Source organism: Papaver somniferum, chromosome 5, assembly GCF_003573695.1.
Source record: "Papaver somniferum cultivar HN1 chromosome 5, ASM357369v1, whole genome shotgun sequence".
In the NCBI taxonomy this organism is placed as follows: Eukaryota; Viridiplantae; Streptophyta; class Magnoliopsida; order Ranunculales; family Papaveraceae; genus Papaver; species Papaver somniferum.
Genome location: NC_039362.1, coordinates 83,648,857 through 83,671,318, shown reverse-complemented (window position 1 = coordinate 83,671,318; position 22,462 = coordinate 83,648,857). Strand labels below are relative to the sequence as shown.

Here is a 22,462-nt window from a genome sequence, read left to right as displayed (position 1 = left end):
ACCAAATGGAACTCGTTCGAACTTAGGAGTTCTTGATATCACCTTGAAGAGGACAAAAAAAAGAAGTCAACGACGAAAGAACGGAGTCATTGTGAGTTCGTATGAAGAAGTTACGAGCAAAAGAAGAACTTCGAAAGCTAAAGGGGTGGAATGTTTCAAAGCAACTGCTAAAGGCAGTCAGGTAATTTACTAAGGGGAAACCTGCAATTTAAACACCATTACTGTTGGCTGTTTTGATGAAGGTTATCTCTGGAGATGATGGACTGTTGCTAAACTGGATAATGTTACTGCCATTATGAGAAGGATGCAAAGAAGAAACAGTTCGAGGCAGTTGCTGCTACCATTGCCATTGGTGGTGGCTGTTTGTTGATCAAAGATGATAAGGAGGAGTCTAAGAAGATCGAGTCTGGATGGAGATTTGCTGCCATGGTCGATAGTCATTATTGGCAGTGTTGATCAGTGATTGAGAGGGCAACGGAAGTGATGACGATGTTTGCTGGAAGTGATGAAAGTGGCTCGTTCAAGTTTCCAGGAAGATGGAGTAAGGTAGTTGTGACGTAAAATGAAGAGATCTAGTTTTGGCAGTGACGAGAGGAAACAGAAGTGTTGTTCGAGATGGCTTTGATGGAGTGGTTGATGGTGTTACAATGAATACAGGGAGATGTTGTTGATCATGGAGCATGACAGAGACGATAGAGAAGAGAGAACGGGTTCAACTCAGATCGAGACGCAAATGAAAGATGGATAAGAATTGAAGTCTGCTGGAGCTCGAGAATGAAGTTGATGTTGATGAACTGATGGAGCTCGAGTTAGACAACAGGGAATGGTGATGATGGATTGTCGAAGAATGCAACGAATGATAATGGAGCTCGGGAAGATCATTAGGTTTATGGACTGAAGGTTGGAGAGAGAGCTCGACTGAGATATGTTGGAGAAAATGAGTTATTTAATAAATGATTTTTTGGTGTTGGTGTGGTTTGATCTCATGACCTAAGGGTCTAAGGATACTCACTCATTTTTGAGTGAATGAAATGGAACCTTTAGTCCCACATTGTGGAAAACTAAAGAGGTGCTCCACTATATTACCATGTTCTCATGGATATGTTGTAAAACAATGTGGGTGGAGCGGGTGGGGCGAAAAATACATGTTTCGACCCATGCCCATGCGCGTGTACCAAGCACCAAGTCCGTGTCTACTTGAAATTATTTTTTGCAAGTTTTTTAACTTGATAAATAATTTATTTAAGAGTTTTATTTATGGATTTTTTTGTGTGTGTTTAATTGTTTTACAAGAAACAAAACTCGTTTTATAAGAAAAAACCTAAACCTAACTTGATTTGCAAGTTAATTTTCCTATAAATACAACTCGAAAATATTTTTTCAAAACACACAAGCAGCGACCATCTCTAGGTCTTCTTTTCTTCATCTTCTTGCTTTTATTTTCGTGCGGCGTTTTACTTCCATCCCCGTTGCTGAGTTTAAGAGTGGGTAACTTGTATTGTGCTAATAGAAGTTATATCGCGCAGTCTTATCCTGGACACATCTTCGCACATTGGGGTTTAGCATTACTTTAGAGTATACCCGCGAACTAATGTGTTAAGGACAGCTTGTTGAACCTGTGATTCTGCCCTCATCAATTTGTTCGTGGTAGAGTTGTTTGATACGGTTCTTTATATTTATTATTTGATACATCTAATGTTCCTTCTATTGTTGCAAGACTCCAACAAGATATTCACAAAATAAGTCGAGGAATAGAAGGTGTTTTCTGGCAGTTCGATCAATACAGGGAAGTTGATGGAGCTGCAGACGATGACAACAAGTCGTAATGGAGATGGAGAATATATGTACTGCGAGATTAGTTAAACGGAGAGATTGGTTTTGATGGAAGTCGAAAGAAAATCTCCCTGCTGCCATTTTTTATGCTGATGAAGGAAGGTACAACTCGACTTGGAAGTGAGGATTATCGAAAGCAATGGTGGTGTTACTGTACGGGAAATTATCGTCGCCATTAGGATAAGAAGATATACGTTGGTCAATATTGCTGCTGGTGATTGTCTTTTGGTCATGGAATAGAGCTGATGGAGATGCAAAAGTTGCTGCTCAGTACAACAGAGAACGGAGATTAATGAAAGGGAAGGAAAGATGGTGTCGATGAACATAAAGGGGATCGAGCTCAAGTCATTGGGTTTCTGCCTGCGATAAAAGGTGATGGAAATGTGGTCGTGAGTTACGGAGTAAGTGAATGGAATCCAGGAGAAGTTGCGTCTTGAAAGTCCCAGACGTAATTGAAAAGAAGAATTTTACAGGAGAAGTTGCGGCGGGAATTACCTGTCCGTGAATAATAGAAGCTGTCAGTTCCTTGGAACTGACAAGCCAATGCTAGATGAAATAGGTAAATGGGCTGGGCTTCTTAGCCTTATATGCCATCATCTGATTACAGAATTCTTTCTCACGACCACACTTTGGCCGTGACATGCTTTTGGTATATTTTGCCGAGTTTTGGCAACTACTTTGCACGGAGATCGAGCACGGGTACTTCTACTACTTGGAAAGCTATAAAAGAGCTTCTTAACCTAAGTTACAGATATATCAAATCTCTACATCTCATATTATACTTTGTTCTTCATCAATATTTTAGGGTTTACCCCTTTAGGGGGAACCGGGAAACAGTGTAAACATGAGAGGCTAAACTTTATTGGTTAAGGATGAATTCAATGTTCTAGAGTGAAACTCTATTATTATACAAGTTTGTTATGAGTTTTAATCATCTTATCGTTTGTTTTCACTACATCTAATATTATGAGTGATTCTTAGATTGATTTGGGATGCATACTAGATTAGTCTATTGATTGTTTTATTGCTAGTATTGAGTTAGGAGATAAGTAATCGTCGAATAATTCATACACAAGTAGAAAACGCGAGACCTTGCAAAGGGATTCCGTGGAGCAATTGCGAGTGAAGATAACACCAGCAAGTGAACCTTGAGCTAAGAGTTTAACTACTGGGATCAACCTAATTCACAAAGCCTAAAACGTTCTATTGGATTACACCTTGAGTGAGCTACTACTTGGTAGTTCAGTTGGATAGAATCTGATATTGGAGAGCTTCCGTATCCGTGATAGAAGGAGTTTTGGGGATAGCATTGAGCTAGCTGCTATTCTACGGTTGGTGATGAAAGTTTATAACGAAGATAGATAAGTATACTAATCCAGTTATTGCTTGGTAACGGCGAAAGATTCCTTGATCATCTTTCTTTTATTTGTTATTCTTTTTATTTCACTTTAAATCAATCCCCCTTGCCTTTTATTATTTTGCTGAATCAAATAACATATCAATTACACAGCTCTCTGTGGGAACGATCCTTACTACCGATATATTATTATTTAATTGGTGGGAAATATCTTGATTAATTTGTTGTGGTTACGACACACATCAAATTTTGGCGCCGCTGCCGGGGAGTGGTTGCTAATTGATTTGTTATTTGTTTAGCTTGTTTTTAATTTTGTTTTTAGATTTTTTATTTATTTTGCTCTTGTGAGTTGTCATGTTTCCTTACAGAAATAACATGTGCGGAGCACAAGATTACACATACAACAGTGGTAATAATTATGGTTTTCAATCTCATTCTTATGACAACTACCAACCATCATATGGGTATAATCAAAACCAATCTTTTGGTTATGATCAATATCCCAGGAACCTTACGGATATTCTCATACATGTCAACAACCTTATGACGGGCATGTAAGTGAACAATCACGAGGATGGAAGGATAGTTATGCTTTTGATCAATTGTTTTCTAGTAGTGTACATATAACAGAGAGTTTGGAGCTAAAGAGTGATCATACTGAATCAAGACCTACTCCTCTTCATCGTGTTTTTCCTTCACTCTTTCCAAAAGAGGAGATTGTGCGCAACGGTGGAAAGTGTGTTAATGTCAGAAAACTTTTTAAGCAACACGAGCAGCTAGAAAAATCCGGTGCATCACAAGAGATTCTTGACAGAATTAACAAGGCAATAGACATGGAATTCGAACGTCGTTTTGGTGTTGATGATTCTGAGGTTGACAGTGATTCTGATGCAGATGAACCACCTCTCGAAAGTCCTTGCAACAATGATACGATTATTCCTACTCCAGATCATAATAACGATCACTCTCCTATTGAAAAGGAGGAGAATGGATATGACATAAATGTTGTTATCAATGGTGTAACGTACACACTTGAAGATTTTAGGATTTGCACCAATGAACTAGACTTTTTGGGAAAGGATTCTGATTCCGATAACGAGGTTGCTGGAAAGACTGAGATTGAGAATGAAACCAAATTTATTAAAGTTGTGGAAGACCCAATTGAGCTTGTCTTGGAATATATTGATGCTAAGATTTCGGTTGAAGCAGAAATAAAGAGTTCGATAGAGGACCACGATATACTTGAGGTAAATAATTCACTAGAGACAAAAGATGAGGATCTCGAACAAGGTTTGTCTAATCCTATACATAATTATATATATATTGATCCTTTCCATCCAATTGAAGTAGCTTCTCAAAGAGTTGTTAACCCAGCTTTTAGGAAAAATGCCTCACTTAGGATTGGAGTTATGTGCTTCTAAAGTTTTAACGGATTATTTTTCTTCTAAGTATCCACCACTTGATGTGTTTGATTCTAGAATTTTGTAGGTTCACCAAGCTGAGGAACCTTTTGAAGTTCCCGAATTTTATGTTCTCCATCCACTTCCGAGTGTAGAAAGGACTAAGTGTGGGGGAAACTTCAATAAAGTGATATATTTAATATTTATATCTTGTGATAATGTTTTCATGAAGCTGTTACTAGTATTGCAAATTGTCGTCTGGGAGGACTACCAGATTTTCAGATTGTTGGTGTATGGACGATAACCAGAGGGTCAGGCTGAGGACGTTAAACTAAGCGCTGAATGGGAGGCAACCCATAGGTTTTGTATTTTCCGTCCCTTTTGTTTTTAGATTTGCATATCATATTAGGATTTCCCATATTGACTTTACTTAGGACGAGTCAATTACATTGAGGACAATGTAAAGTTTAAGTGTGGGGGAGTCTTTTGCATATAGAGTTTTTAGCCTTTTTGAGTCAAATTTTCAATTTTTTTTTGTATATATTTGAATAAAACCTCCAACTTGTATAGATTTTAGAGTCACTATCATACTTCTAAGTATGTTTACATAAAGAATTATGACCGACATAACTGAACTTGGAAGTGTTAGGGAACTACGTTCGGATTTCTTGCTTGTTAGAGTGTTAAATAATGGATTTAATCATGCCAGTGATGCAAATTAGGAGCAGGGAGAAATGCATTATTAGAGTTGCTGATCAATCATTAGTGGAAACTACCTATTTTCAAATCAATAGAGGCACAAACTAAATTTCTTTGTAGCTGACTAAAGAACTTTCTTTTGAGTGTACGACACCGTACATTAATTCCGGGTAGAATGGTGAGCTACCAACCTCCCACCAATAGAAGCACTATTTTTGATCTCTTGAGTGCTAATTTTGTCAATCATGAGGGTGACGTTTATAGATGAAAACCACCTTATTGTAGTTTGATTTGCATTTAGCACCATTCTCTCTCTCGCCAACAACAGGTCCATATAAACACAATCATCATCAACAAGTGGAGCGACATCAAAATCTACAAGGAAAGTTGAAGACGTTTGAGGTTTACAAGCAACAATACAAGGAAGAGAAAATTTCATATCCAAGTAAGCAACATACAATGAGCATATTTTTATATACATGTTGGAGACTTACACATAAGGAGCGGAATTCTATATCAAAGTATGAAGACTTATTTACAAGGGCGAAGAAAATCAAAAGATGAGAGTTATTGAAGTTTATGATACGAAGACAATACAAGTTGTGAAGAACAAAGTGGTAAAGTACTTCTTTCATGGTCATGTTAATTTTAACTTCGTTATTATTTTTGTAGTTGCAATTTTTGTTAAAAAAAAACACACAAAAAAAACAAATAAATAAAAAATAGAAAAATAGAAAGAAAAAAAAAGAAAAGAAAAGAAAAAGAAAAGAGAAAATACAAAAAGATTTGCATTTAGGTTGTTACTTAATCAATAAGGCCATGGGGAAGAAAAATATATAAAGAAGTTTCAAGCAACAAGGAACTTGAGGAAAAGAGTTACAAATTATCAGAGTTTTACAAAGTTCAAGAGTTTATCATTAACAGTTGAAGACCGAAGACAAAGACCAAGAAGACGAAGAAAACGAGCTGAAGACTACGTTTCTATTGGATGCTGTGAGAGTGGTGTTATCATCATTGCTATCGGATGTGAAGGTGGTAAGTACTCTCATCCTCGATAATAGTGGTTGATTTTCTTTCTTAGAGATCATCAGAAAAATATTTTTGTTTTCCACGATTTTGTGGAGTCTCCATAAATAATTCGGAAGATTTCCTTCCCACCATTCAACGTGTGTAGGATTTCTCACTTTATTCCTACCTGCACACATGTGAGACCCATAAAAAAGTCGTCTTATTGAGTGCAATTATCATAAAATCCTTTTAAGTGAGGCAGAAGTCGAGGCGAAACGCTTATTGATCGCTCTCAAACAAGCGTTCTCTCATTATGGTGTGGTTATTCCTCACTTAACATTTAAGAATGAGAATATGTTCTTTGGTATTTCTAACTTCTTATTACTAGCATGCAGAAACTCTATGTCCTCATAGCTCTTTGGATGCTTGGGAAGCTGGAACACTTTGAAGTTGGAGCAGGTTTTGTGGGTATATCTCTGGTTAACCATCACGAGACTATAACTCGTCCACTAGGGATACCTAGGGGTTTAAATGCCTGTTTCACATGCTAAGTGCAACCGTATCCTCGACGACATGGAGTTTTTGTATTTAGATAGTTTGCTCGAGGACTAACAAAAGCCAAGTGTGGGGGAATTTGGCACAAGACCAATCATCATATTATAGTGGTAATCAATATGGTTTTCAATAATTCCCCCACACTTGGCTTTTGCCAATCCTCGAGCAAACTATCTAAAATACAACAACTCCATTTCGTTGAGGATACGGTTGCACTTAGCATGTGCAACATGCCTTTAAACCCCTAGGTGTCCCTCGTGGACGAGTTATAGTCTCGTGAGGGTTTACCAGAGATATACCCACAAAACCTGCTCCAACTTCAAAGCATTCCAGCTTCCCAAGCATCCAAAGAGTTATGAGGACATAGAGTTTCTGCAGGCTAGTAATAAGAAGTTAGAAATACCAAAGAACATATTCTCATTCTTAAATGTTGAGTGAGAAATAACCACACCATAATGAGAGAACGCGTGTTTGAGAGCGATCAATAAGCATTTCACCTCGACTTTTGCCTCACTTAAAAGGATTTTATGATAATAGCACTCAATAAGACGGCTTTTTTTATGGGTCTCACATGTGTGCAGGTAGGAATGAAAAGAGAAATCCTACACACATTGGATGGTGGGAAGGAAACCTTCCGAAATATTTCTGGAGACCCCACAATATCGTGGGAAATAAAAGACTTTTTCTGATGATCTCTAAGAAAGGAAATCAACCATATGCAAGGATGGGAGTACTTACCATCTTCACATCCGATCGGCAGTGACGAAAGCACAACTCTCACAGCGTCCAATAGAAACGTAGTCTTCAACTCGTCTTCTTCATCTTCTCGGTCTTCGTCTTTGGTCTTCAACTGTTGATAATAAACTCTTGAACTTCGACAATTTGTAACTATTTTCCTTTATTTCCTTGTCGCTAGAAACTTCTTTATATATTTTTCTTCTCTATGGCCTTATTGAACAAATAACAACCTAAATGCAAATCTTTCTGTATTTTTTTTTTTTGTATTTTTTTTTTGTATTTTTTTTTTTTTTTGCTCTTTTTCAGTTTTTCTTTTTCATAAAAAGATTGCAACTACAAAAAATGAAACCAAAATTAACATGACCATGAAAGAAGTACTTTATCACTTTGATCTTCACAACTTGTACTGTCTTCGTATCATAAACTTCAATAATCTCATCTTTTGATTTTCCTCGCTCTTGTAAATAAGTCTTCATACTTGGATATCGAATTCCTCATTATATTGTAAGTCTTCAACATATATGTAAAAATATGCTCATTATATGTTGCTTTACTTCGATATAAAATTTGCTCTTCCTCGTACTGTTGCTTGTAAACCTCAAACGTCTTCAACTTTCCTTGTAGATTTTGATGTCGCTCCACTTGTTAATGATGATGTGTGTTTCTATGGATCTGTTGTTGGCGAGAGAGAGAATTGTGCTAACTGCAAATCAAACTACAAGAAGGTGGTTTTCATCTATAGACGTCACCTCATGATTGACAAAATTAACACTCAAGAGATCAAAAATAGTGCTTCTATTGGTGGGAGGTTGGGCAGCTCACCATTCTACCCGGAATTAACGTACGGTGACACACACTCAAAAGAAAGCTCTTTAGTCAACTACAAAGAAATTTAGTCTGGTGCCTCTGTTGATTTGAAAATAGGTATTCTTCACTAATAATTGATCATCAACTCTAGTAATGCATTTCTCCCTGCTCCTAATTTATATTACTGACATGATTAAATCCATTATTTAACACTCCAACAAGCAAGAAATCCGAACGTAGTTCCCTAACACTTCCAAGTTCAGTTATGTCGTTCAGAATTCTCTATGTAAACATACGTAGAAGTATGCTAGTGACTCTAAAATATCTACAAGTTGGAGGTTTTATTCAAATATATACAAAAAAAACTGAAAATTTGACTCAAAAAGGCTAAAAACTCTATATGCAAAAGAACTTACCAATTAAACTACATGAGATAGCAATCTACCAAAGCAACCTAACACTCCTATCAACAAGTAATTCTACTGTAAAACGAAACATGAACTAACAAATGAAAACAAAATTCTTAGAAATAGTTAGATTTGTTCAGTTTTATATAGAATCACCAAATTAAGATAAGACTAGAAATATTTATCATAAATCCTATCAGAAATATTACGTTCTTAAATCAATTGCCTACAGAGATGACTTGCAAAGGTGGAAAATCTCCAATTGAATTGGCAACCGTACGTGAAATATGTGTTTTCCTTTCTTGTTATTCAAACTCAAATATCAAATCACCTCTGCGTTTCTAATATGGGACTGCTTATTAGCATCCATATTTGTTGGAACAACATGATCATCTTCTTTTATGCTGTCTTCCATGCTACTGGATTTTTTTAAACTAGGGTTCGATGAAATCAATGTGTATTACGAAGACGAAAACATTTTGTACTAAAATCACTAAAAAGAAGAGATATACAAGGTAACAATCAACAGCCGGCTTGGCTTAAGCCAAGCTAAATTATATCCTAAGCATAATATGACTTGAATATCCAATAATGGGATATGAGTTAATCGATGTCCAGAAAATTAAGTTAAAAATTAAGTTAATTTCTTAAGTTAGGGGATCCGGTCCCTTTATATTATATAAAACACTTGATAAAATAACCCATAACTACCTGACCCGATAATTACTCGTCGTTTTTTATTGAGTACACTCGCGGGTCTATATAACTGAGAACCGGGTATGGTTCCGAACCCGATAATCCGTTGGCACCCCTAAATAGATCTGTGCACCATTGACTTGAGTACTAGACCACCAAGCTATACCACATTTTTTGTTTTTAAATGCATGTATATCCCATTTTAATGCATGTACATCCCATTTTAGTCTTGTTTTGTGGGAGTTCAGGAAATCTCCCCTAGACATCAATGTTATTAGCAAAATATGTCAATATTTATTGAATTAGCAAAATATGTCAATATTTATTAATTTTCAAGGTACAAATAGAGGTGGCCATGAATCAACTCGATTCACCATACGATTCGATTCTTAAAAAATGAAAACAAATCACATTGGGCTTCACATTTTCACAACCTTACGCATAACAGTTTTATGAAAGAAGGAGGTTATGGACATTTGATATCCGCTAGATTCCCATATCGGATATCTTTATTTTGGACGTTTTTTTTTGGTTTGAAAAATAACTTTTGTTGCTGATAGCCCGTGTCGGACTACTAGATTTTGGACATTTGATTTCTACGAAGCCCTCAAAAATTTTCATTTGCAGCTCCAATAATCTTAAGTTTCTGGCACATCACGGCATGGCACAGAACCGGCTAGGGACGCTTCTTCATGTGCCGTATTAGCACAACGCGACACACTTTTACTTTCATCCATGGACACACACGGCACACCTCCTCTGAGTCTGTACTTCATAATCAGTTGTAATCAAACCATGAACATGGCTCCTTCAAGACACTTTACTTTCTGCTGCTACTATATTTCATAATACATTCACAAAACAATCTCTGAAAATCTTCTCTTTCCATTTCCAACACTCTTTCTTCTTATACTCCAACAAAAATTACCTCTCTCAACTGCTACCAAAAACCTTATCCTCTCCAAAATTTCAAACTTTGTTATAGTACTGCTGCTTCAACTGCTTATTCCATTGATGAATTTACTGAATGGAAGTGAAACAGTTGATTCAGATTCTCATCCATGGCCAGAATGGGTTCTTTTTCTTGATAAGTTGAAAAGTAAAGGTTACTTTAATCAATCTTTACTAGGGGAGGGAGATGTTGTCACTGTTAATGTTAACCTCGAGCTGACTTGAATCTATTGAAGACTGCTGGTCCCAGTTTTGCACGAGAGCTGTTTGATATTTGCAAGTATTAAACCCTAAACCCCTTATTTTTGTGTGTGTGTGTAATTGAAAATTATGGACAATTTACTGATTGATGATGTTTGTTCTGATTTTAGATATTTTGAATTGCAGATCACTATCTAGGATCAATTCCCCGAAAAGATTGAGGCATTTGTTAAACTCAACTTGCTTGTGCTAATTTTAGTTCGAACATCATAAATACTTAAAGAGAATAGCACTGTAAAGTGCTCTTCTTGATGATATAATGTACACGTGGGCATAAATGTTTGAATGGAGAAGGGATATGATGCTAACACTATTAATGAGGTATTTGCATCTTTAGAATGTTTGTGTTTACGCAGATTAGAAGCTATCACTAAGAAGCTTGGTGTATTAAATTTGTTTCTTTTGCTTAAAAGAATATAGTCCACTATATTTTGCCGTCCTTTTATTCTCTAGGATTCAATCTGTGTTACAGATGCATGCACATGGCAGCAAAAGGGACACACTTTGTGTTGGTTGGTATTAGTTATGTTTCTATGATGATGTCAAGATTAAGAGTGTCATCCATATGGATGACAAAATGTTAAGTGCTAATCTTGCAACAGCATATGCTTCACTCAGTTTCTATTTTCTTATACAGGCTTCATCTGAAGCTGAGGCAGAATGCTGCACTAGTGATTGGCGTGTACGAGGTGGGTGAGTGTTCTTAATTGGGAACTGTGGTTCATTCATGCATGAACTATGAACTTAGCATTGTGCTAGTGGGTGTCTTCAAATTTAGCAAAAACAGTATGTAGTACTAAAAGTCAAAATCCATTTATTGGACCAAAAGTGAAAAACCATTTTATTGGATATTTGATTTTGCTGACTGATGTTGACATTTTTGCATTCGTATGTGCTCAACTCTCAGTGCTATAGAGGGAGAAACTACTGCTGCTTGCTGAACTTGGTTAGCATTTGTACATCTAAGGTTCGTTGCATTGAAAAGCATATCCTGTTAGATGCAATAATGCTAACCCACTTCAAGCTAGGAAAACTAAAAATATTCCAGTTGATAATTCTGCTCGGATAGCTTCAGCATCAAGTAAAGGTAAATAGTTATGTTTTTTTATGTGGTAGTCGTTCATATCGGTGTCCACTTAAATTTAATAAAAAAAATTAAGTATTAAAATAGCAGGTACACCACAGAGAAAGTGGGTCCTTTTCAGTATTATCTTCATTATGGAAACAATAGCTTCCGCCCAAACACGATCAAGGTATTCTATACTAATGGCAAGAACTTTCCGTTTTGCTATTGCAGTTTGGGTTCGACCATACACTTGAAGTTTTGTTTTTCAGACTTCATCATTGTTATCAGGCATTGTATTGGTCTGTTTGAGATTATTCATAAGAGTTAATTTCAGAGTAATCTGTGCTAATCAGTAAACAAGAACTTGTCATTTTTCCATTGCAGTTTGGGCTCGACCATACTTACCACTGGCATAATCAGGTATGTATCATTAGATTTCTTTTTAGCAAATGTATGATAGCTATATGTCATTTACTTGAAACTTCATTATTATAAACGACGTGCATGGCTTCCTTGATAAATGTGATTCCTAAAATTGAATAGGACATGGTTAGGGTAACACAGGTTCTTAATTTCACATATTATGTGTCCTGCTCCCGAACCATGATTTATAATTACTATGAGTATATCCACAATGTTGTACTTGGACGGAAATCATTAAATGGATACTTAACCAAGCTTTTGTTTGTATCGCGTTTCTCTGTTTTCTAGCTTCGCATTATAGATAGCCTGTTGTCTAGCTATTAGAAAATTACATTTAATGCCCTCATGAGCACAAATGTCCATAGTCTTTAACGTTTTGTAATAATTTGCGTTGCTTTGTTGAATTTTCGGCTGTCGCAAAAATGTTTAACTTTAAGCAGTCATTCGGAAATTGGAAGTTGCTAAGCTATGGAAAAAAAATTTGCATAGTAATTTTTCTTCTTTTTAGGCCCCTTTGAAGGTTGCTAAAAGGTTTCTTTATACTAGGTGCTACCAAACTTGATGGCTGACTGTACGGCATTATCATTGAGATTTTCAGGTTGTTATTAACTCATTGTTCTTCATTACTATAAAGTTCTTGGCATTTTGAGGTCAATATAGTGATGTCTACGTGATTTCTCTAAATTGTTGTCAAGGGGAAGAAATTTTGGGTGGATTTTTTTTAGCAACTACCAATATTTTATCTAATCTAGTTGAGTAAGGTGAATGTCTCTACAAGAATATCTTGTGATGTCTCTAAATTGTTGTTAGGACAGTAATTTCTAAGTAGATATTTTTTTAGCAACAAGTTGCAAGTTTGCGACCACCAATATTTTATGTTATGCAGTTGATTAAGCCAAATATTCACTAATCCTATTTTTGAGTTAAAAAGCAAAAAAGTAGATTAAGGAAAGGAAAGACTAATCTTCTTCCGTCTTCACCGTCTTTGTTGCCAGCTTAGATTGCAGAACTCTTAAACCTATATTAGGCTTTAGCTACTGCTGATTGGTAAGAAGTTGCATTAATGGGGAAAAGAGAGCATGCCGAAATTTAGTAAGAAGAAGTATTCAGAAATCTCGATTTTCCAATGTAGATTTCAAAGGATAGCGAGTAACATCATTAGCATCGTCCATCTGTTTTTCTCATTTGCTACCAGTTTAGTGGATTAGTAATAATCTATTGCTACTTTTATATCCATTGCAGATACAATGGCGTGCGCTTAATGACATTAATGTTGGAGTTTGTGAAGGAATGACATACAAAGAGATAAATAAAAACATGCATTGGGAATATGAGTATGTTCCTGCCCTTCCATTGCTGTGTAGACTTATCTGTCTTATCCATTTTGGTTTATTCCCCCAATGGTGGTAGATATAGGAACTTTGTCTGTTTGAAGCTCCAGATTTTGTCTTCTTAAATATCACCTTTGTAGGTTCTTAAATATCAGCTTTGTGATGTCAGCATATTTACTTTGGAACATTCTATGTTTCTTCTATTTGGACCAGTTGTACTCACTTTCTTTACCCTGATAACATGTTTTTTTATGGTGCAGGGTGGGAGTAGCGTGGAAGGACCAATCTCAAAGGAAGAAACATCTTGCAGAGGAAGGGTAACAATGTTTTGGTCTGTATAATAACTTCTTAAAATTGATCCATTAGAGTCACCATGAATGTGATAAATTCAAGGCAATAACTTTGATAGATTCATGGTATTTGCTGTGCTTTTCCATCATATTCGAGTTATGTGGCCGACCAATATGTTTGATTTATGTGGCTAACTTCTCAGAAGTCATAGAAATGCTCAAGTCCAAGTATCTATCCTATCCATTTGAGAACAGGTGAGTTGGAGACATATAATATAACGAACAAACCTGTATCACTCTTTTATTGATTTATTGTTGGTTACGAGTCTCCAAAGCTGCATTTACATATGGCTCACCATATGTATGTTTACATGTGCATGGTGTTATAGGTTCAAACATGGTGCATTTCATTTAGGGGTCTCTTTTCTCTGTGCAATGTACAGTCCTCTATATATTGTTATCGTTAAAATCCTGGCTGGCTCTTATTCCTTCACGAAGAGCTATATACAGAAAGGTAAATCAGTTGAACTATTATCCTAACTTGAACGATCCTGTTTTGCTTTATCATATAAATAATCAAAGTAGATGTATCTTTTGGTAATTAACAGGAAAAAGTAGTTTTGAAATATATCTTTCCCGGCGTTTTCAGTATGCAGTGGGCGATGTTGAAGAGGAGAAGCTTTGATTATTGATTTCGTCTGACATTCATTCTTTGGTCCTGTAGTAGTCCTCCAGTTCAAGAGGCAATAGTCCAATCCCTGAGTATGTGCAGTATTTTCAGTATTCCACGTACATTCAAATCACAAATAAGAACAACAAGATTGGTGTATAGTCCACTCTATCATACTAATCACCAGTGACTCTTAAGTTATTTTATGATACCTCAAGTTTTTTAGTAAGTTAGTGTTTGCATGATATGTTACTTGATTTGTATTGGTAATAAGAGATATAGCTCTCTGTAAGGGAGTGAAAGCCGCTGTGGAAATGCAAGTAGAAGCGGAGCGTAAAAAGATGAGCTCAAAAACTGATAGTAGAAAACCAAATCTTTAGTGTTTTGTAATATTTACTGGACTAGGATCCCTAATCTTTAGTGTTTAAACTTTATTATTGCAGGGAAAGTTTATCTTTCTGGACATCTGCTGTGATCTGGTTATTGTTAAAGAGTACAAAAGCAGTGCTATCAACCCTGTTTTTATCGAGAAAGACAACAATGAAGACTACACCAATGTATGACCATCATAAAAAGGAATTGGATAATCGAAAGCTTCACAAGACCATCATAGAGTTCTTCAAACTATCATGGGCTCCAGTGGCATTTGATGTTCTTCCATACCTTTGGTTGCTTGATGTGGATGGACAAAAGAAACACATGAAGAAAAGAGACAAGAAAGGACTTAATTTGAGAAATGGCTTGAACAGGACTACTGAATACCATCAAAGTAGGCCAGGGTTAGAGATGCTGCAAAGAAAAGGTTGACGGGTTTATGAATCCTTACGAGAACATGAGGAAGAGGTAATTTTCCTTGCTTTTTATATAATATTGCCTCCATACGAGGAAAATTGATACTTTCCATTTTCCATTTTTGCCTTAAAATAGGCCAAACTTTAAAGGTGAAAGTATCACTTTACCCGAAATGGAGAGAGTATTTCTATTAGTCTTATTTATGGAAATACACGTTCATCTTTTGTGTCCGATGTACTTTTTTTAGTTGACCAGACGAGCTCATCGTGTTGTAAAATGTTGATGATAACCATTAGTGACGACTAATTCCTGGGACATTTCTGCGAAGAGATGATTCACAGTTCACAAAATCCTTTTAGCTTATAATATAAAATGGGGAGCATTGGATTATTGGGAAAATAGCCTGTTTGGTACAGTTTTGAAAAATAGTTTTCAAAAATAGTTTTCCACTGTTTTAAAAACATACCCTTTTTTCCTTGTTTTCATTTTCTAAAAATTGTTTGGTAAACTGTTTTTGAAAACAAGGAAAACCAACTACATCGGATCAAATGTAAAGATTCGTCTAAGAGATAGTGATATTAGCCATGACTCACTTGCAGTCATTCCCCATCTCTTACTTTGTTCTGAAAAGAAGAAAAGAATAAAGAAAAGAAAAAAAGAGAAAACACATAAAACAATAATTTGTTGTTTTCATTTTTTTGTTTTTAAAAACAGAAAACAGATAAAAAACATTTTCTGAAAATGTCCTTACCAAACGCGTTTTCTCCTGTTTTCTGTTTTCTCTTTTTTTAAAAACAGAAAACTGTTTTTGAAAACTATACCAAACAGGACCTAATTGTTTGGTCCATTTATATGTGCGCGCCCATATCCATTTGGTCCTATGGCAAAACACGTCTGCTATTTGGTCCATAATTGTTTAAAAATATCGCAAATGACCAAAATATCCTTCCATATCTGTTATCGCCTGAAATATGAGAAACCATATAACTTCCCTCATTTAATCTTATCCTCTCTATTTCCTATCTTCTTTTCCAGAAACATTTTAATTTCCGTTTTCAGATTCAGAGGGAAACCTTAACATATTCAAATCAACTAATCGAAACCTTTAATATTTTTTCAGAAAACAGACCTAATTGACTAATATAATCAATTTCATCAAAAAAATTAACCAGAAAAACACCATAAAAAACCCTAAATAAATAAATCAAAGAATAAATCACAATCAAAAGTAGAGAAAAACAAGCAAATGGTTGTAGTTCAACGACAATCGACTGTTCAAGAAGAATCGGAGTAAGATATTGAAGCAATTGAAGGTACGATGCAAAAATAACTATAACCTAATTTCAGATCTAGTATTGGAAAGTTGATTTTTGATCTTCAAATGCATGTTCATCTTCTTTTCGTCTGTGTTTTTCATCTATGTTGTTCATTCTATGGAGATGGAGTTCATCCTCTTTGGTGAACTCGGTGTTTTTCTGTTTGTTTCCTAGTCGGAGTTCATCCTGTTTCGTAAACTATCATGTGCTAGCCGATTGACTATGGAGATGGAGTCATCCTCTTTGGTGAAATCTGTGCTTTTTGTTTGTTTCCGAGTAGGAGTTCATCCTGTTTTGTGAACTATCGTGTGCTAATCGTGCATATGGAGATGGAGTTCATCCTCTTTGTTGAACTCCGTACTTTCTGTTTTTTTCCTAGTAGGAGTTCATCCTATTTCGTGAACTATCATGTGCTAATGGTGTCTATGGGGATGTTGTTCATCCTCTTTGTTCAACTCTGTGCTTTCTGTTTGTTTCATAGTAGGAGTTCATCCTGTTTCGTGAACTATCATGTGCTAATCGTGCCTATGGGGATGGAGTTCATCCTATTTGGTGAACTCTGTACTTTCTGTTTGCTTCATAGTAGGAGTTCATCTTGTTTCGTGAACTATCATGTACTAGTTGTGCCTATGGGGATGTAGTTCATCCTCTTGGTGAACTGTGTGCTTTCTGTTTGTTTCCTAGTAATAGTTCATCCTGTTTCGTGAACTATCATGTGTTAATCGGGCCTATGGGATTGAGTTCATCCTCTTTGATGAACTATGTAATTTCTGTTTATTTCCTAGTAAGAGTTCGTCTGTTAAGTGATCTATCATGTGCTAATCGTGCCTATGGAGATGGAGTTTATCCTCTTTGGTGAACTCTATTTGTGCTTTCTGTTTGTTTTCTAGTAGAAGTTCATCATGTTTAGTGAAGTAATCAGGTGCTAGTCTTGCTTATGGGGATCTCTAGTTCTTTCCTTTTAGTGAACTCTGTACTTTATAGTTGTTTTCTTGTAGGAGTTCATCATGTTTTATGAATTATCAGTTGTTGGTCATTATCAAAAAAATGTCAAGTGTTTCCATGTTGAAATGGTTCAGACGGGGACGGGCTTTTTTAATATTGCTTCCGTATGGACGTGCCATTTCATATTGCCGAACTAAGGAACTCTGTACCATTAGGGGTTAAAAGAAACTTCGTAATGACTCGTAAGTCCTTTTGGTGTACAAGACAACAACGAGAATATCAACCGTTAGTCATAGACTCATGGCGGGAATATCAACGATAAGTCATACAGGCAATATGATTGGATCATCGGAAATCAATTGCTCCTCCCGTATGACTTGTCGCTCATACTACCGCCATGAATTATCGCTCATATCGGTTATTATCGATCGTATGACCGATGATAAATTTGCGCAGAGAGTTCATATAGAGATCGCTGGGGGTTCTGAAGGATATGCCCGTGTCCATTGTTCTGAGGGGGTCATCCGAATCACCATCATAAACTATCTCGTCTTAATTATCATTCTCACAAAACTTCTTCTCCATCCTCCCTATCCTAATCCTAAAAATCCTCAGCTTCTTCATACAACCAACGTCCATAAGTGTCAACAAGGGAAAACCTTGTTCCAAAGCTTGATGGAACCCCCTCCTACATCAAGCTGTGAAAGAATTCATGTACCCCTAACCTCTATAAGAACAAGAGATGTCTATTGTCATTGATCAAAAAGTCTGTTTGGAAGTAGAAGAATAACAACACTAGTTATCTTGTAAACAGCTGGAGCAAGCATCAAGAGATTGGAATTCCTTGCGTTATCCACTCCTGTTCTTAATTGAGAGGTATAACCTATGTAAATCCGGTAAAGGATCTTGACATAATCTAAAAATGTTATTGTGTAAGGATCCTCGAAATGCAGGAGTGGATTGAAGGAGGGGGGTTAGTGGTACAGAAGATTTCGAACGGTAATGGCTCAGCTCCGGAAAACATCTAGATAAGAAACGTTGGTGTAGTGTCATTTTCTATTTTCTTATACTTAAGGTCTGTGGTGTAAAGTGAATCGCAATACGAGTTATCCTAATGTAAAACCATTAAAATAATAATATATGTTTGGTGTACAGACTGTTGTAAACTTTGTTGTGCAAGTGTAAGAGAGATCACGTGGACCTAAGAACATGAGGACGGGTCGTGCCAACCGGAACATACAATTCCAGAATATAGACTAAATAGTTGTATACTTGGTTGTGACAATGTTGCCCTGGTTGTTCATCCGTCCTATACATGGTGTAAACCGCATTGCCCAATACTAGTAAGTATTGTAAACGTTGTCATACAGCTTATTGTCCAGGACAATACCTATCGTAAACATTGTCATACAGCGTACTGTCACGTTGTCCTTCAAAATTCGGGACAACGAGTCCAACGACGAAAAGCGAAGGAAATTTAGGACACGCGTGGTATTTAAAAATTTGTCCGGGAGCGTAATGACCGAAGTCCCTTAGTTCGGAATTTTAATATTTCCACCCCTTATTTTGTCAATCGCAATATATTTGTCTCCCAACACGGTATTGCCCCTTCCATGTTCTTACAAAATATGAGTTCATTATGTATACTATTATCATAGACGGTTCTTGTCCGGAGTTCATTTATAATTATTTTTTTTCTTTTCTCTATGTAAATGAAGATGGGAATAAAGCTAGTAAGTCAAGTATAAAGTTCAAGGGTAGCTTTGATGCTTTCATTGCGGTTGCTAAGAGTATTAGAGACAAAAGATAACACTGTTGAAAAAGAGTCCATTTTGGAATGTCATGCATGTATATCTAGTAGACAATATTGTTAGCTCTGAGTGGAATAAGACAATGAAATCTTGTCAACTCCTATGAAAAGCATACAAAAGAATTCCTGGTCAAGAGTGTGTATTTGAATCCACAATTGGGGAATCAACATACATCCTAAGATCTTCTCCTGAAAAGTCCTCAATAATGTATGGCATTATGTGTATCCATGAAGTATGAGGAATAAAAAATACATTGCTAGAGTCCAAAACTATAAGTGATTACAGACACAAAAGGTTGTGTAAAACATATGGATTCATTCCACCTGACAAAAGAGAGTATGACATAAGAAATGCAGAATTGAAAACTCTTGAGTAGGTTAAATCTAAAACACATAACGAAGCTCTTGTTTCTTGTTGTCAACACTTTTTCTTACTACTGGTGATGGAGGTTCCATCCTTTGTAAGTACATAGGTTTCGAGTCTGGTAGAGTGTTCTGGCCTCATCTAATTCACAAGCATATCATGGAAAATATAACAAGAGAGTCTACTGAAGGATGCTGCATGAAAATATATAATGAACTGCATATTATATATAACTAACTTGTGTAACTAGTGTTGGTGATGTCAACTAATTAATAAGAATTCTTTTGTTTACAGAGTTGGCTTGCTGAGCATTCAAAAGTGTTGATATTCAAGTGGAAAGTGCAAGAAAAGGATGACGAGAACGCTTACCGTCTCAGGTTCGCAAGGTGGAAAATTAGAGACATCTGTAAATCATTGGAAATAAATGTTTCTCAATTTGGAAAGGTAAAGTTCATTCTTGCAGAACTCCAAGATATTTAATGAACTGTAAATTTTGTAGTTGTTTTTCTTATATGAGATCATCTTGTCTGATGAACTCTCAGGTGTTTGTCATTCATATGTAGATAGAGTTCATCTTGTTTGGTGAAATCTTGACTTTCATGTGTTTTTTTTGTTATACCAGTTCTTGTTTGGTGAACTCTTGGCTTCCTTGTTTTCTTTTAGGATTTCATGCTTATTAAGATTCCATTTTCTTATGTGTAGCTCTCACAAAATTTCTGGAAGACTCGCACTTTAATTGAACAAGGAATACTGAACCAAGTAAGGTCGAAGACAAAAGTTGAGTTGATCGAAGAAGAATATGATAATATGACTATTCAGATAGAAACTATGAAAGCTAAACATGCTGAAGAGTTGGAAGAATCGAAATCTAAATATGCTACAGAGATTAAAAAAATTAGTCTAAACTATAAATGAGAGATAGCCGATCTGGAAGTTAAACAACAAGACCTAGAAGAACGAATAGCAGAAATGACAACTGAAAAGATGTCTTTTCAAAGAAAGATTGACATTCTTGCTGAACACTTGAGATCAAAGACAGCTGAAGTTGATGCTATTGTGCAAAAAAAAAAGGACTCACAAGTGTGTGTACATGACAAATTTGACAATGGAATTCTTACAACACTCTTTCCAAAGTGAGTACCAATGTGAGTTGTTAGCTCATAAAATTAGAGATCAACTAAATGCTGAAGTGAATGTTGAAGGTGTCAATGATGGAATTGAATCTCAAAATCAAGTGAATGCTGAAAATCAAGGTGATAATGGTGGATTAGAGTTGGAAGAAGATATTATTGTACCTAGTAATGATGAAGAAGCTATGAATCTCAATTATAATGAAGGTGCTTGTGGGCTTGAGATCAATTTCCCAATGTTGAATGTTCAGAATATTTTTGAAGAAATGGATGTCAGTGGTTCAGAGAATAGGCTGCAAAAGTTGATTCATGAAGAAGCTCGATTGTTTCCTTCAACAAACAGTTCAGATGGAGTTCTTCCTGAAAATGAACCCCAACCTATGGATCTAGGTTACTCTCAATGAGAATTTATCTTCCAAATTTTAGGCAATGTAATAATCATGACTAAATTTTAGTATCACTATATATGCTTTTCTAGGTTTATTCTAAGTGAATTATTTGTCACCTTCATTTTTCTAGTTCCTCTAATTTAAATCAAAGTTGGTAAAACATAGGATATGGAACCCCCACTATTCTTTGACTCAATATCAAGAATTTCAAAACGGTATCCAAAGATCCAAAAATTTATGAAAAACTAATGAACCAATGATCTAAATTCAAACTGAAATATAGAGGGAACCAAGTACACACCACAATCTTTTCGATATTAAGTTAGATACTTTACGTGATCTAATATAGATAAAGACTCTCAATAAGATACCAAACCACAAGGTACACGCTTGGTATATAATACAAGTCCGAAACCGAACCTTAAACTATATGGATCAACCTAAGTGTTTGGATTACGTACAAGTGAAATTACTTTAATTATAACTTAAAAAATTATAATACAGAAAGTAAGGTAAAAGCACACAACAAGATTTTGTTAACGAGGAAACCGCTTATGCAGAAAAACCATGGGACCTAGTCCAGTTTTAAATACTCTCGGAATTGAGCCTCTATACAAAGAACGCTACCAACTTCATATAGTTGAGATCTAGTAAACTACCCCTATATACCTAGTTTTCTTAGTATCCCTGCTCTTACAACCAATTTGTCCAGTGCACATGAATCCTAAGATAAAGTCCACTATCTTAAGTTACTTCAGCCGTTGTGTGGACTTCAAGCATCAAATCCTTTGGATCGTCTTCCGAACATGAAAGGACTGATCTGTTTGGTAACCGCTCTTCAATGTTAAAAAGTAAATCAGACATTTTGTTGAGTACGACAAAGGATCTTCTGTTTAAACTAATAAACTCCATTATCCGGTTTATATCAATCGATATCTAGATTACCGAAATAATTGGATCAAGATTTACAAGCTATCAGATTCAAATGATAGCTTGTGGATCTACTACGACTATTTAATTAATCGTCTATCAAAGATAAAGGAGATTTAATCGGATACCGGCCTATCAGGTTTATGTACGAAGCAAATCACAAATATACGAAACTAATAAGAAATCTTCTTGTCTTCAAATCTTCAGTGTCTTCTTCTGTACCTGCGCAACCAAACTTGATTCCAACTTATGATCGATCATGCACAGAACAGAGTCTATTAATAATGGATGATC

General features: G+C 35.9%; 1 protein-coding gene and 2 long non-coding RNA genes across 6 annotated transcripts in view; all 3 read left to right on the top strand.

The window, feature by feature from the left end:
• Positions 1-11,409, top strand: part of LOC113279244 — a 41,604-nt gene extending 30,195 nt beyond the window's left edge. The window contains exons 3-5 of the mRNA XM_026527946.1: positions 304-436; positions 3,821-4,290; positions 11,350-11,409. Coding sequence (XP_026383731.1) covers positions 304-436; positions 3,821-4,290; positions 11,350-11,409 — 663 coding nt within the window. The remainder of the gene's footprint in view (positions 1-303; positions 437-3,820; positions 4,291-11,349) is intronic.
• Positions 11,410-11,577: 168 nt separating this feature from the next.
• Positions 11,578-15,592, top strand: LOC113277593. 4 transcript variants are annotated; one of them, XR_003325010.1, is made up of 5 exons: positions 11,578-12,198; positions 13,444-13,535; positions 13,793-14,077; positions 14,212-14,336; positions 14,472-15,592. It is a non-coding gene; the product is annotated as an uncharacterized LOC113277593 (long non-coding RNA). The 4 variants fall into 4 exon arrangements; XR_003325008.1 differs by having other exon boundaries at positions 14,212-15,592; XR_003325009.1 differs by having other exon boundaries at positions 13,793-14,336.
• A 700-nt stretch (positions 15,593-16,292) lies between these two features.
• Positions 16,293-21,359, top strand: LOC113282059. The gene is made up of 3 exons (XR_003326511.1): positions 16,293-16,597; positions 20,014-20,163; positions 20,422-21,359. It is a non-coding gene; the product is annotated as an uncharacterized LOC113282059 (long non-coding RNA).
• The last annotated feature ends 1,103 nt before the right edge of the window (positions 21,360-22,462 follow it).